Source organism: Convolutriloba macropyga, chromosome 13 (assembly GCF_964194025.1).
Source record: "Convolutriloba macropyga chromosome 13, txConMacr16.3, whole genome shotgun sequence".
Taxonomy (NCBI): domain Eukaryota; kingdom Metazoa; phylum Xenacoelomorpha; order Acoela; family Convolutidae; genus Convolutriloba; species Convolutriloba macropyga.
The window spans coordinates 32,072,115-32,088,812 of record NC_134480.1 but is presented as its reverse complement, the minus strand read 5'-3'; the positions used below and the strand labels follow the sequence as shown (position 1 = coordinate 32,088,812).

The window sequence follows — 16,698 nt, the reverse complement described above, 5'->3', positions numbered from 1 at the left end:
TCTAACCCAAATAAGCTGGTGATTATAGTTACAATAGTAACTGTTTAATGACAATAACTTTGATTTAGTTAACTTATTAAGCATAATTTTTAAGCACCAGCACGAGCTGTGTTTATTGCATGATTTTAAAGCTGTTTTTTATTTGGTTTTATCCATTCTCTAGCGATCGAGCTTACAAGAACTTAATAAAATTGAGGCTGTTTAACGTCAGGTCATAAGATTTAAGCCAAAAATAGACCTGTAGTTTAAGCGCTCCAGGAAACTTTGTTACAAACTGTTTTTCACAATTCAGTTCATTTCAGCTTTTGAATAAAATTTTTCCATTTTTAGAATTGTACATATGTACTGTAATGGTAAATATGCCGCAAGTGGTTCAGACAAATTGCCTGGTCTTTGTGAGTGGAAAAATTTGATGGTGCGTTTAATTGTACAGTGAAACTTGAGTGCAAAAATGTAAAGTTTGCGACTTCCATTTGAAATTGAAGTGCGTTCTTTTAGCAGAACAATCATTAATAAGAAAACACTAAATTTTTAAAAATAGTTTTTTTTTCAGGGATATTTGATTTTTTTATTTTATTTATTACCTAATTCAATTTTTCGAATATCTTGACCAATCGTTCGGCTCTGAATTAAGCCTCAAGTTCATACTTTTCACCTTCAATATGAAATTTTGTTCCCATTTTACGTTAGGTGATGTTCGCTTGAATCTGAATTTGGTCAGCATTTTTAAGCATACAGACCCATACATACACATTTTTAGCATAATTATCATTAAACCAGTTACTGCAGTACCAGTATTTCAAAATCACAGCAAAAGGAGTTCTGCGGTTAATTAGTCGATGCCAAGAAAAAGCAATAAAAACGATAAGCGTGTTTAAACCCACGCTCATGCTTAGTGGCGACGTGGTTTCAAAGAGAGAAGGATATTCTGAACAATCCCTTCTTTAGTCAAAATGCTGTTGAACACTTTCATTGCAGCAAAATCTTTTGATCACGATTGTCGATTAGCAATTTGAGCTAAAATGCACTTTATATGCTGAAACTCAAAATGTCCGATGAAAGACCTTTTATATTTTATTAGGAAACAATTTCTGTTGACTGGCGCTTATTTGAATTCGAAGGTATTTTATAATCTCTTCCAAGGCTTGGGTTTTTATTTTTTTTCGTTTGGTCGGCTAACTGAATTAATGTAAAACACATCTTTATAATAGTATTATACATTTTAGTGGTTGTTCGGCTTTTCTTCATTACAAAATAATGGTTCAAACTGCAAACAATAATGGTCTACTGCAGTTATTGTGTAAAGTATAATGAACTTATTTGTGTGTTTAGTTTTAGCTAGAAAGCTCACTTTAGTTTCAATGACAAAACTAATGGTATAATTCTATTGTAACCGTATTCTTTGACACTGCAAAGTATTATGGTAAGAATAATTGGAGACGAATGTTATTGTGGTATATTTACCATAACTACGTAGCCTTTATATGGTAGTGTGGAAAACTTCCTAGGAGCTCTCAAAAATCGCCGAACCATAACATAGATTAAAATTACTGCTCTTATTTTGTAACTTTCAAATTGCTCAAGTTTTAATTTTTAGTGTTCTTGCCGTTTCCAATTTGAAGCGTCGTAAATAAAAATGTTCCCATGTTTGATGAATAAATTATAATTAGCTCATCAAAAGATGTCTGTTATTTTTGATCCAAGGGAAAAATTTATTTGACAAACTTGTTTTGTTACCATTTATCCTCGTTTCAGCAAGCCTAAATATTTTTAATTTGCGTAAAAGTTTTATAGAAAGTTAAAATTTCTAAAATTTACAAACCTTTATCGATAGTTAAATTTGAAATTGCTGATCACAAACTTTTGAAACAATAGGTCAATGATTTCTCAAAAGCTTCATTCAATTTGTTTGCTCTTTGAATTGGTCTATTTAAACTTATTGGTCAAAATTCCAAAACCATTATAAACAATGTTCATAGTCTGTTTTAATTGTGACGCAGCGAATATTGCAATCAATTTGAACTAAAACGGTCGGTATGAAAACGTTGTTCGTACTTCTTAACATCAAGCATTTTGTGTATTGAGCTTGGTTATTGAATTATTGAGTGTTAGAAGGGAGAACAATCGATTCGGTATTATTGATGTTATTTTGGTCTTTGATTTTCGAAAATTGCTTTTATTTCTGAAATTATGATCTTCAATTTACAAAACAAATTTTAATGTCGTCACGCCCAGTGAAGAAAAAAATTTTTGAGGCAAGAATTTTTTTCACTCTAATGGTAAGAATTGCTTATAAATTTTTGCGTAGAACGTGACGGGGTTTATTTTTTAAGATTTTTATTCCAAATATTTTTTTCAGATTACACGAAATAAGGGCCTATAACTAACGAATATCAGCAGAGCTAAAAACGGAGTCCTCTGTTTATAATCCACATTTTTCTACTAAACCGCCTTCTTTAAAGTTTGGTTTTAATTCTAACAATTGACGGAGACTCGATAACAACAGCTTCAAAAAGTGTATGGACATAAATTCACATTTTTTCCTCCGTAAACACGAGTGACATCTAAAAAATCTTTTGCCCTCACATACCAAAGAACCGGAAAATCATTTAACATCAGTAAATTTTATCTAAACTTTATATTTGAACACTAATTCGAACAAAATTTTGTGAATGCTATTATTAAAGAATAAGTAAAAAAAGAACGATAAAAATTAAAAGCTTCGGCATCAATTATGATTTAAAGATACTTAGATAAATTTCAAAACAAAAGGAAGAGAGCTTTGGTATGAAATCAACTCAGCTAAAAAATTGTGAGATACAATACAATGGTTGAAAATTCAAAGAGTAGTCACAGAACAGCAATTTATTATCTCAATTTTTTGATAAAAACATTAGACATTAGTGTAGCAACATGCTTTTTGAATAGCTAAAACTCGCAATAACTGACAAATATAATTTATTGGTCAGCTGCCGTTTTTGAGGATATTTAACGATAAAAGCAAATAAGCAAATTTAGGTTTCTAAATCTAAAAGAAATTGAGATTCATAAATTTTCCGAGTCTTGTGAAAAACATCGTTCTTTTTTGATTTTTTAAACAAATTTCAATATATTTGACCAAATCGTTTTTGATACTTTTGTTCGCTCTTTTCGTGGTTAAAAATTGTAGCCAAAAATTGCGCACTATGATTCCCTTTCTGATCATTTTGAGTTCTGCGCTATCCAAAAAGCGTATAGCTTCTCTTTTTTTCTATTGCTCCTGTTAAAAATTGAGATAATAATTTGCTGCTATATGGCTACCAATCATTAGCACAATATTTACCCTTTTTCAATTTGCAACCATTGCATTTATGAAGACGAAACCTTTGAGCTTAGTTGAATTCCCGGAGTTTGTTGGCAGAGTAAATCAGCGCTGAATCAGTATAGATACATTCTGTTTTTCTCGATGTCCCAATTTAAACGGACAAGTCTTGATTTTTGAGTAAAATTTAGTGCAAGAAAAATATTATGCTCAGCATAACTCCCGACAACAAGGTTTGATTTACATGCGATTCGAACTTCCCCGTGGGTACTTGTGAAATTTACGTAGCAGGTCGTAACAACTAAGCTAAATGGACTTTGTGTTAATTGCCTACAAACTAGCTTATATATAAATAGTGTTTATACTACTATAGTAATTACCAGTTATAAGCTACAAAATTATGATATTACTCTGCTCAGACTTATTTTTGGGGCATGCGTAAATTTCAGATGGCACAGGATAAGTTTAGCCTGGACTATCTCCATGACCTCAAAATGATCACAATGAAGAAGAACTGCAAATAAGGAAACTTAGAAAATTCTGGAGATGCAATGTTTCAGAACTGAATGAAGTTTTTACGCTTCAAATGTGCTGGTTCAGCGCTGAAGTGCTATATGACTCATGTCCGGGTTGATGAGAAAATTTGTTGCTTTTATTTTAAAGTTTATTAAAGTAACTTTAAAGATTCTTTGATGCAATTTTGTTAAACAATCATTCCATTAAAAGTTTCATTTGCAATTGCAGATGTTTTTCACAGTTCATAGGAAATGGAAAGTGTAATGCACATTTTTATGGGATGCTGGATTCCTCACAAAGCTATGCTTTATAAAATTTTAGAGACGTTATTAATTATTTTTTAGTTAATTTTATGATCGATGACCCTGCTTTGCGCAATACTCATAATACTAAGAACTGAATATGATAAAAAGTTTTTTGTTAGTAGATTCAAAATTTTGTATTTGTTCTTTTTCTTCTTCGGTAAAATCTGACCTAATTCTTATATATTCCGCTAATACGCAGAATCGTCTGCACTTGTTTTTTTTAAATAAATACTTTTGTGGCAAGAGCTAATGGCTGATACAAATTTTATATTCATCCGCAAAAATTACTGATTCGCCAAAACCGGCTTTAGAAAAAGCTGGGATCGTCCAGAAATAATAACCCAGGTTGGTTCCGTATTCCGAGCCAGGGTTCCTAACCCACAAATAGCTTTGGAGGGTTGGAATACGGATGATTTGGGATGCAGATTTTCGGAAAAGGAAGTTAACTATTTAGAGTTTAAGAGGTAGCCTGATAGAAACGGGTGACATTAAATTATATTGTACTCAAAATTAGCCTTTTTGCAAGTAATAGATATACCTCTACTCAGACTTTCGTGGGTTCAGAGCTATCTTTGATCTTTCTTTCTTGGGTTCCAAAGAAATTTCGATCAGTCGTTCGTGGGTTTAGACCTTTAAAAAAGACTGAAGTATTCATTTCAGTAACACAAGTAAAAGTGTAAATATTACAAACATAACAAAGTTTCAACGTTAGCAAATCAAATTCAGTTTTAAGTTTGAGAAAAATAACAACACAGAATAGACTTATAGAGAACATTAATCAGATTTTCGAGGGTATTATAATTACCAATACCTTGTAATTCGACATTTCGTGTTCACAAGTGCGCTCGATTGTGATAACATAAGGCCTCACATTTAATAATTAATAATAATAATTATTATTTTCAATTTCAATTGGAGCTATTTTCATTTTCATTTCACTGGGCAATTGTCTAGTTGAAGTAATGAGTACAGAAAACAAATTTGACAACCAAAAACAATTATTAGCCCCATTCCATTATGGCCCCATTCCTTACCATGATGACGATGACCCTATCCCTCAGAAACCCACTCGTGGTATGTCTATGGTCCAGAGTACAACCCATAGTGATCTCAATTGGGACATTACTAACCAGAGGATGGAAAGAGGCAGTTCTCCTCAGCCGATACGAAGACAAGATGACGTCATCAAAAGCGGCAGATCACTTTCGGTTATGCATCATTCCTCCAATTATGGTAAGTATAGATCAAGCTGATTTCTCACGCAGTGAAAACAAAGATTTTGTTTCTTGCTTTCTCTCGCCTTTCTTACGTTATAGAACCCCCACCCCAGGAGAGATAAAAACGTTATCTTGAAACCACAATGCACCCGGATCTTGCAAGACGATGCATCGTTTTCCAAGATTTTTTCTCAACGATCTTACAGGATACCTATTTGCTTGCAAGATTCTTGCAAGACAACAATTCACTTGAAAGTAACGTCATTTTTTCAGAGCAATTAAAATGTCATTTGTCCTAGTAACCTAACCATACAATGAAAACGTTTAAGTGTACACATATTCTGGTCACAGACAAGAAAGAAAGAAAAAATCACCAGAAAATTTAATCTAATACCTCAAAGAAAGAGGTCTTTGTAGCTTCAGTTTTTTGTTTCAGTTTTTCATTTTCTGACAAGTGAATTTATTGGAAAAATTATGCGCAATGTCTATGAAAGAAAAATTATTGAAAACCCAGATTGATGGCGGAAAAGGACATAAAATAACCAAAAAAACATTAAAATACAAAGTACTCTTTATGATAAAATTGCGCTAACGGATGGTCAAAATGTGTTCTATTATAAAAAGTATACCATATTTAAACCCAGAACTAATTCCCACAAACTCCAGATCTGAATTGGTAAAAAAATTGAACGGTTTCAGTATCAATGATTGACTGCTTGCCATTTGCTTAGTTCTGTTCGCTAATTGACGATAATAATTGAGCCACCTGCTCTAACAAAAACGTAACATGTAGACTTCATTCCATTGAAAACAACGCATAAGTTCTCTTTAACAGAAAAATTAGAAAATTATCTTATTCAATTATCCTATTCACCCAATTATCTTATTCAAATCTCGAAAAATTGAAGTTGACGGTAGGTTAACTGCAGAACATTGGTCGATGTCAAAAAAATTTAAAAAAATTGACTGGAGGCCAATTGCTAAAAGTTTTTAAATTTGGTGATTTTTCGGCATTGGACAACAAAACAGTTGAGAGCACCAATTTGCACTTGTCAAATGCTCAGAATAACGTTTGGAGAACTTAAGAGAAGGAATGTTTTGCTACTCGAAAATTGGTTCAAACCAAATTAGGAAACAAGCACAATTACTGTTCCGGAAAAAAAAAACTAGCAAACAGTTAGTTCTTTGGTTTGTGTAGCCAAATTTTGTCGTGTGTGCTTTGTTTTCACTGCTCACCTTGTAGTGTGTCATGAACTAAATCCAAAAGAGTACGCGATAGTTGAATTCATCTAGTTGGCTTCTTTTTCTTGCTGGTGCCTTTCTGGCTTTCTCATTTGTGGGACGCGTAGCTGCAGGGCACGTTGCTCATTCGACAGTTTGGTATTTCTAGACCTCTCGGTGTTTCCTTGGTTTCGTTTTTTGAGAAAAATATCGCCAATTTTTCAATTTTCAACTCTGTACCGTGAGCTATTAGTGTTTTTCCTTATTTTTTTGTGATCTGATCTGGCCGTCATAATGCATACATTGTGAGAGGACTCGATCTTGCCTCTTTAGTACCAAACTTTGCGACTTTGCCCAAACCCTACCTTGTTGACCACTACCTTGTGTTGTCCGTGTTCCACAATAATCGAATTCTTGACTTCTACCTTGAGTTGTCCCTGTTCGATAGTAATGGAAGTAGAAGCTGCATATTCAATAACTTTACCAGGAGCTGAAAGTTCGAATATTTCGTCTAGGGGCTTTTTGGCCCGCTTTTCGTGGTCCACTTTCCAAACTATAGCAATGCGAGCTGATTTGTTCGCTCCAAAGGTCGGTTTAATTTATCTTTTATTTAGAGGTAGCAACTTTTGAGCTCCGGGTCGGCATTGTATCTCAGCTTTTTCTCTGAGCGTTCTTGAACTTTGTTTCTTCATTGCTTCTCTAGTCGAAGTTTTTCTAATTGTCATCTGGTAGAAGTTCCTTGCTTGTCACTTTCCGCATCTAATTAAGATTTTTAGCAATATTGCAGTTTGTAATGTCCGGATATGAAACTAAAGATATGATTTCAGAGGTGTATTTGTAGGTCGCGCTTTTTGAGCGTTAAACGGTGAGACTTTAATGTTTTTTAAGTACATATTCGTAATTGCTAATAATTGCCCACATGAATTTATTATTGTAATGGTTTATCATGTTTTGGTGTTTAGTGCAGGCTAGTCTGCGTTCGATTGTCTGAATTCGTCTCTCAACCAAACCGATCGAGCGATGGTCGTTTGCCTGACTTTCTACTAATTTAGGTTGTGCTTCTCACAGAAGTTTCTAAAATTTTTGCCAAAAAAGTACGCGCATGATGATTGCGGGTACGCCGTTGTTTTATATGTAATCTTCAACGTTCAAGTCATTTTTTATCATCACCTGATGTATTTGGATACACTTCTGCTGTAGAAACTTTATTGAATTGGTCTACTGCTACTTGTATGTAAAATTCTTGGCTTTGATCATGAATTATGGGAGTAACAAAGTCTAATTGTAATTTTTCATTTTTACAAGTTTTAACCTATCAGAGTTCAATTAGTGCACTGGGCCGCTTTAGCAACGAGGTTGCGATTGATATATGGTCAACACGCGTCTCACATAGGTTCTGTCATCCCCAAAAACCTGGGTGGGATCTGTGGAATGAATCAATCATTGCGTCTTTCATTGCCTGTGGAATAGCTTCTTTTGTCATCAATATGCAAGCAACCGTGTCTGACATGAAAATCTTTCCGATATGGGTTTATATATTTTGATAATCCCCTGCATTTCTCCTCGTCTCCGGCCACCACACAGTTACGTATTTCTTTGAGTACGGCATCCCTTGAGGTCATTGTTGCAATGAAGTTTTTGTTAAACACGTTGTCCAGGATAATCGAAAAGTCAATTTCAGTCGAAGTATTTCCAGTTGTTTTTGCTAAGTTGAAGGACTGTATTAAATGTGTATTCGCAAAGGATATGTTAGGGTCAATGGTCATAATTGATTTTCGTGGTGTTGATGTTGATTTTTTTGCTCCGTTCCGTCTCTGTCCATTTTTTTATGATGGTAGGTTTTTGGCTTTCTCGTCTGCATAGGGGTTAATTTTTGAGCGACGCGATGTGCAAGTACATTAATTAGCTTTATGTATTGGATTAATTGAGTTTGTGAAGTTTAAAAGTAGGATTGTAAGAACAACGATTACAAGTTAGATGAGAAGTAAAGTTAGAAGTAATTATTAGCCAAGCATATTTTGAATATATAACTAACCGGGATGAGCCTGTCGATCCGGCGCTTTACACGGCTTTGATATGTTTTGTTCGCTGTGTTTGGCTGATTTTTCTAATTTATTTAGATTGTACTTTTGGTCGCACTAATTTCAGAAACGGGATGCATATGGAATAGGTTTCCAACCAACTTGCGTTTGTTGTTCCAGAACACATACTGAACTTTCCTTTGAGGCATCACATCTGATTCGAGTATTCAACTGTGGATTGAACTGTGCGTTTTCGATACTTTTTGATATTTTTTTTATTTTCTCGAAATGAATCTGATGATTATCTGACCACGCAATTTTTTTTCTCTTCTTTGTCAATTTTTAAAATAGATAACATAGTTTTGCCAGCTGGGTCAAAAATTGTAGCTCAATATACCAAATTAAGGTTGCTTTTGCGTTAGAAGTCAAAGGTTTTATACCATTTTTTGTTATATTAAGTTTGAGCTAGCTTATTTCTTGTTTTGCAAAATGGCATTTTAGGAGAAATATTCTGTGAGATTTTTAATATTTAGTCCTTGAGGCTCGCGTATATGGCTTAAAAATGTTCGATCATTGATAATATCGTCTAAAAAGCAATACGTATTTCTTAAGGAAGATAAGGTAGTGCAAATTTTATCGATTGATCTTTTTTTACTGTTACTACAATTGGTGGAATAAAGCAATGATATGGGCAATTGTTTAGTTTCTCAAAATGATCTAAAGATATATGCTTTTCTCTTTCGTTTTTGACTCGCATCTCAAGAAGAATTGAAATTCGTCGACCTTTTTAATGTAAAACTGTGAATTTTTGTCTAAATCTTGATTTAAACGTGTGATTTTTTATTTTCCTATGCGTTCAATTATGTCAGGAAACGTTTTACTAATTTCTATTTTTGGTAGGGCATAGTTCCGCAGAAGCGACAATTTTTGAATATAAGTTTAGTTCAAATTGTGGTTTATGCCCATCGGGTACAACTACTATTTGTCAGTAGTTCCCTTGATTTGATTCAATTCTACAGCTTAGTCATCCGGTAGCTTCAATAGGGTCGTTGGCGAACGATATAGGCACTATTTTTTCCCATTCAAACTGCTCCTTTGACAGGGTTTTAAAATTTTATCAGCCAAACGTTTGTTCCATTTGTTGACGGGCTTCCCGAATCAGCCAAAACTTCTACTACTTAATCTTTAAATTTCTTGGTTCAATCTCTTGCTTGTCTTGTACGTATAGTGCATTGTAGTCGTCTGAGTTTGATGTGTCTGACCAATATTTATTGTTAACTTTGATTCGTTGAGCAGATTTACTACTGGAGATTCTGGGGTTGTATCTAGTAACTTGTTAATTTTTTTTGTTAGTGAAGGAATTTGATTGGCTTTTGAGCCTGCTTCCGCAAATTCGAGAAAAGCGGTGTTTTCAATTGTAATTATGCAAATTTGTTTATTCGCTTTGCAACGTAATTTATGGTCAATTTAAAAAAAAAAGCCACAACACAACAATTGCTCTGATTTTTTCTTTATTGACGTTATTTTGGTTGATTTTTTTCTGTTTGTCATGCGATCAAATGTTCGATTGGTTCCCGATGATTGCGTACTGATGTTAGAATTTTGATCGAGGTGTAATAAAATTGATGAAATTATGTTGCTTGGGTTACTTTACAACAACTTTTTTAGGGACACATTTTCGAAGTTATTTGCGGTTTGTAAATCGCGTTCTGACTCGACTATCTCTTTGAAAAGCTTTCTGTGAAAGTCGCGATTGTTCATGTTAAAAATAAAGACTTCTCTGATTAATTCCTGCCCACGATCATCTAATTTACAGTTTTCTGCTATTTCTGAGATAGCACCAAAAATTGGACATTGATTCTTCTTGACCTTGTTTTGGGCTCCACATTGTGAATCTATCAGATGTAACGCTTCATTGCTTAATTATGTAATCGATTTTCAAATGTGGGTCCTGTCAGTGTAAATGTTTGCGACCTTCTATTCCATTAATTAATAATGTATATATTTTCCAGTCTCCGACAAACCAGGGTTTTATGCAGCTCATAATATCCAATTCTTTTGTTCTTTGTCATCTAATTTCTCAGTTACTTTTGGGTTGGTTATTTCAAGTTTGCTTTTCTCGTTTGAAGGTTGGAGGTGGAATAAAAATTGCTTCCTCGTATACTGGCTCAATTGAGAGAACACCATTGTAGGTAGTGGCCCTAAAAACTTTGCATGGTCCATATTTTCTATATTGCTAATAATGCGAGTTTCGCGTATGATCACCGTTTTTCACATGGTATTGGAAGTTTTTGTGGTAGATTTGCACGGAATGGGTCTATTTCTAAAAGCGTTCTCCTGTATTCTTTTGCTGACTGTGCCAAGTCATAAAAAGTCCAAATCGATACGCGATATTCGAATTCAACTAATTGTATCTTAGTACAAATAGGGCAAAAAGTTTGAAATTTGAAACAATTGAATTTTTTACTATTCTGTTCAGAACGTTTGAAAGAGAATGGAACATATTCAGACACCATTGAACAGGGGCAGACAAATGAGACTACTTATAGCACAAGGTTGTATAACGCTAGAAGTCACAAAAAGTAATCGCAGGTCATCCGGTCTTATAGAACAAGTATGAGTAAACCCGATAGCCGAGAACAATAGATAAATCTGTAGTGAGGTATTGGACGGAACCGGTTCGGTCGTATGTACCACATAGTGTGAGAAATTGCAGTCACAGGCCATATTAAAGTAATTACAACTCAAAAACTAGTATGAAGATTTGAGCTGGAAAAAGTTTATTTTGGAGTAGTGTGCTCTCTATTGCTATTGTTTTGCTGCACATGACAATCTAAGTCTTGAAAATAATAAATCAGTACTTCAATTATTACGACAAATTATCTAGGTATCGACGGAGTCTGTGATACGTAATTGATAGTGAAAAAATTGAGACTAACTAAAAAAACTAAACATTAGCTATTCAAAAGTGAATAGAGTTTTCTCAGTCTGCGATTGGCCGAGAAGTCACAGAAAAATTTGTCTGCTGCAATAGCTACCTAAAGAATCAGATGACAGGTCTTTTTCAGATGACAATTGGTTTTTCTTGTTGCAAACAAAATCAATGCCCGTTTCCCTAGCCGGGTCAGTTGCAATAACATTGATCTATTTCATTTGTTTAATATACCTATTTTTTTAAATCGAATTGCACTAAAAGGGTTTGACTTAAGCTTTTTCCAAACAGTTACACGAGGGGGCGTTCATCTAAGTGCATTACATTAAATATAGGCAGAAAAGATTAAAAGTTACATTAAGCCAAATGCATCTATTCTGTTTGAGAACGTAATTAGAGAATAAACATGTTCAGACGTTTGTTTACACAAACAGACAAAAGGCAATAAGTACACAGCAAAGTTGCACAACCCTAGAGGTCATGTAGAAATGAACAAAAGGTAAACGTACGTAAAGTGAACATATCTGTGTAAACCCGATAGGCGGGAGCATCGGAGAAACTATTTGGTAATGCGATTATCGGATACTAAACCTTACTGATATGAGTCGCGTGTACAACAGGGTTTTCACTTTGGTTTTTCCGGAGATAACAGTTTTGTTTACCTTATCGTAAGATAACAATCAAAAATAGAAGGTTTTCGTCCAGAATTTATTGATCTAAACTTTTATTGATCGAAACACCTAATTATTTCTTTATAGTTTACGCCTCTATTGGTTTACAAGGAAGTTTTCGTTCGTTTTTTGTTTTCAGATTGATTGCCACTCGTCTTATATAAACAATCTTTTGCTTCAAAATTGTGAGCCTTCACGATATTTTGTGAGATGATGAAAAATTAAAGCCAAAAAGCATACTTTGATCCACAATGTTGCAAATTTTTTAAGATATTTTTTATCAAGAATAGTCTTAGAAGTAACCGTTGGGTCTATACATTCCGAGAAAAAACTATGACAATGGCAATATTTTCGTAACGATTTTCATTACTTTTGATGAAACCAAGCACAAAGTGGCCCTTTCTTACACCTATAAAAATAGGATTAATAATGAAAGTTTTCTAGACAAGGATCGAAGCATGCATGTTGACAAACGAATTAAAACAACACGAGAAGACCGGGTGACTTATAACCTTAGCTAACTAATCATTTATAATCTTCAAAACGTCACCTAATCAGAATCAAGGTTTTAATCTTCCTTTTCAGTCCCTTTTATGCAAATTGCGTGAATGAAATGGAAGGCGCCTTCAGAAACACTTTAATCTTGTGACCAGACTTCTCTTCCTGTATGAATAATGCTAATTTTGTTTCTTCTTGTTTGAAATGCCAGCTTTCATTACCAGAGTTGACATCAACAACAAATAACGGTGACTGTTTTGAAAGAAATATTCATTTTTGTTCCTATATCAGTTTAATCGCTTTTTGAAATAAATCAGAGGACGAGGGCAGCCATCCAAGGCAGGTATTGGCCAGACGGATTTGGGTGGCGGGCAGGTCCGGTGCAGCCGAGCTTATAATCTGGACAAAGTACGGATCGCGTCTTTCAGCATGGCCCATACCTGATTTTAGTCTCTACAGTCCGACCCATACGCAAATTCTGGCCCGGTTTATAACTTTTTTGGGTCTATTCTGTCTCTAACCGAAATTCTTTTGTTTCGGCCTGGCCGCTTAAAATTTTTTGGTCGGGATAAGAAAAACCGTTTGATTTTATAACCCCTGAGGATGTGCTCACTGCTTGAAAAGTTTGTTATTAGCCTACAGTTATCTATATGGTTTTTATCTTTTTTCCTATTTTAATTTAAAAAAAGGGAAAAAAATGATTTTTTTTTCAAAAAAAACTCAAAATTAAAATTTTGAACGTTTTTTCTGAGTTCCCAACATTCTTATTTGAATATCGATGTCATATTTAAATGTAACTCCCCTCCCCTCTCCCAAAAGAATGAGCCTTCTAATTTCTGTTATCCGGGTTTTTTAATCGAAATGTTAGGGATATAATATGTTTCTCTCCGAATGCTGTTCCATCTATTTTGTGTTCATTTTTGGTCGATCCTTATACATACTTTTTTGTTCCGATCAATAAATGAAGACCATTGATCTTGATCATTGTCGCAAATTACTGTTTGTGGTATTCACTTTGAAAGAAATGTACAATTCTCTTTTTCTCTGCTATAAAAATTTGATCATTCGATAAATAGCAAAAAAAATCTGCACCATTTTATGTGCGTTTTATGCTCGTTGTCTTTTGTTTGAAACGCGCATTCAAATCCAAGCGTGCTTTAAACCAGCAGACAATTCGATGCCACAATTGCCGATATGAAACACTTAATCCAAATTCATCCAGAGTTCAATTTGGCTTTATTGGACAAATTCTGGGATTTGCTTTGCTCCTTTTGTTTTTGTTTATTTCCCAGGGGGAGTTTTTAGGAGGTCGATTTGTTCATATCAGACGCCGCCAATCTAAACATCTCTCCTTTTCAGTTTCTACTCGATACAATTGTTGTTGACACCTGCAAACAAAAAGTACTCTTAAGCGCCTCCTTTCTGGTTGATAACATCGATTCACTCTTTGGATAACTAACCAATAATTTTATCACGCGAATTGAGTTTCATTTATTTCTCGGTAATTCCTGATTGATAAAATCAATCTATTCTTCGCAAAGATAGCAAATAATTTTATCAGCTTATTTTGAGCTTACAGTGAAGGGATTGTCATTTTCGTTGATATTGTTTCCGAAAATTCCGCAAAGGTAAGAAGCTCCTATCTGATATTTAATTTTTTACTACCAAAAACAATTTGTGAGAGATGAAACTACTGATATAAAAATTGACAAGTTTTGCAAAATTCTGAGGGGTATGTTCTTTCCATAGCTATTTCTTTAATCTTCTCTCACCGGTAAAACAACGCCAGCAACTGACTTTTACTTAATTAACCTGAAACCGCAAGCAGTTTTTTTCTCGGAAAATATCACCGCCTTCTGTTTGAAATCTATATTGAGCACACCACCGGTGCAGTTTCGTTTGAAATAAACTATCATGAGATGAAAAATTATTTAATACTTGAGCAGCAAAAGCTCAGAAGAACGATTTTCAGCCAAAAAAACTAAAGGGTGTCTTTCTCCTCACTTTTTGTTCCGAAACCACTTGTGCGAATGAAGAACTGTACGCTCAACTGTGTTTTCAATCGCTCAGGCCGAATAGGCCAATCTATATGTTTTTCTTAGAGAGTGATGAGAGGTATCACTACGAAGCCTAACATGTCAAGCGTAGAGTGAGGAATGAAACAGCTTGTTCGAAGTCTTGTCTTTTTTCGGGGAGTTAAAGAGAATTCAACTTTTTGCGCCCATTTCGCTCTTCACACTAATTTTGTTCAACATTTCTAATTTCACAAAATTTTAAAATTGTTGCTAATTCTTGCGCAGTTATGTTGACAGTTTTTACTTACAGGTTTTAGTAACCTTGAAGTGATATCTAGGCTTTATTTTTTTCTCGTTTAAATTCAGTTTTTCATTAATTTAATTTTTTGGTTGAATTTCTCCTTACAAAGCGCCCTATAAAAAATTCCAATTGTTTTCCAATTGAAATAATAAAAAATTCCAATTGTTTCCAAGACCAATTGTATTTTTAGGAGGCTCAGTAGAAACTTCTGCGCGCATAAATTCAACGGAGCACGGTTTTAATTTTTACTAAAACTATTTTTAAAAAAATAACAAATCAAGAAAAAACTGGACGCTCATTATTATTTTGTTGAGTTGTATATTATCCCGGGTTGACCTTTCCCGGTAATCCTACAAGGATCATATATGATGTCATACAAATCATAACGTATTTCCTAGTACGATCCTTGTATGGAACCTAAGAAATCATACATGATCCTTGCATGAAATCAGGGAAATCATACAAAATCCTAGTGTGACTTTTAAGAAAAAAAAACAGAAGAAATGTTCAGGAGCACTCAAAAACCACGATAAATGATTGATGAAAGTTGTATGAAATCAGGGAAATCATATATGATCCTTGTATGATTACCAGGAAATCATATATGATCCTTGTATGATTACCAGGAAATCATATATGATCCTTGTATGATTACCAGCAAATCATGCATGATTTCCTTGTAACCATACAAGGTAACCATACGAGGACCATATATGACCCTTGTACGATTGCCAGAAAATCAGATATGAGTTCACGATAATCAGAAAAACTCAATATGGTTTCTTAGTAATCGTGCAAGGATTATTGATAGTCTCTGCTAGGATTGCCAGGAAATAAAATACATGATTTCCTAGTAATCGTACAAGGATCATATATGATCCTTGTACGATTACCAGGAAATCATATATATTATTTCCTGGTAATCCCAACAGAGATTCTCAATACTCCCTGTTCGATTACTTGGAAATCGTTGACTGCTTTGGTATGATGACCACTAAACCTTGCAGGACACTCGTAAGCTAATAACAAAGCCATATATGATCCCTATGTGAAAAGCTCGAAGGCATAATAAGTTAAAAGTTATCTTAGCCTGTTTAATGATCAGCTCGTCTCTTACAAAAGACTTCAAATGTAAATCAATTAATTCAACAATTAAATGAAATTGAAAACAAGAGCAATGAACAAGCAATTATTGTTTCATAAAGGATGCACTGTTATTTGACTTAATTACAAGAAGTATTTTCATTAAGAAGAGGTTCCTAATGCTTCACACACAATAAAACTTCTGTATTTGTTCTCATGCGAGGTTCCATTTGATTTTTAAATTTGAGCGCTAAGATTTTCAGGAATTTGTAGTTTTCCAAGGTTTGTTCTTTTTAGTATACGTAGAATTATGTGAGTTTACAACTAAGTTTCAAGTCAAAATATAAAGTAGACATCTTGATCAAATCCGAAGTACCTCACTCACGGCTTATTTTGTGTTTATCTAGATTGGGTAATCTCTATTTGAATTTCATTTGTCATTTTTGTTCCGACCCCTCTTGAGGGGGGAGGAACTATATACTCAAATGGGTTTTTTTTGTTCAGTCAATTTTCGCCGATCGATATATTCATCGTAGAGAGTTGAGACTGGTATCATTAGAAAGCTCTTCCAGCGTAGAATATGGAATTAAAAAGATTAAATTAGATTTTTTTCTACA

General features: G+C 34.1%; 1 protein-coding gene across 1 annotated transcript in view; it reads left to right on the top strand.

Moving 5' to 3' along the window:
* Window positions 1-1,400: 1,400 nt before the first annotated feature.
* LOC142351906 (uncharacterized) overlaps window positions 1,401-16,698 on the top strand; it is a 178,286-nt gene continuing 162,988 nt past the window's right edge. Inside the window, 2 exon segments of the mRNA XM_075404164.1 lie at window positions 1,401-1,423; window positions 5,077-5,355. Coding sequence (XP_075260279.1) covers window positions 5,085-5,355 — 271 coding nt within the window. The 5' untranslated portion in view covers window positions 1,401-1,423; window positions 5,077-5,084.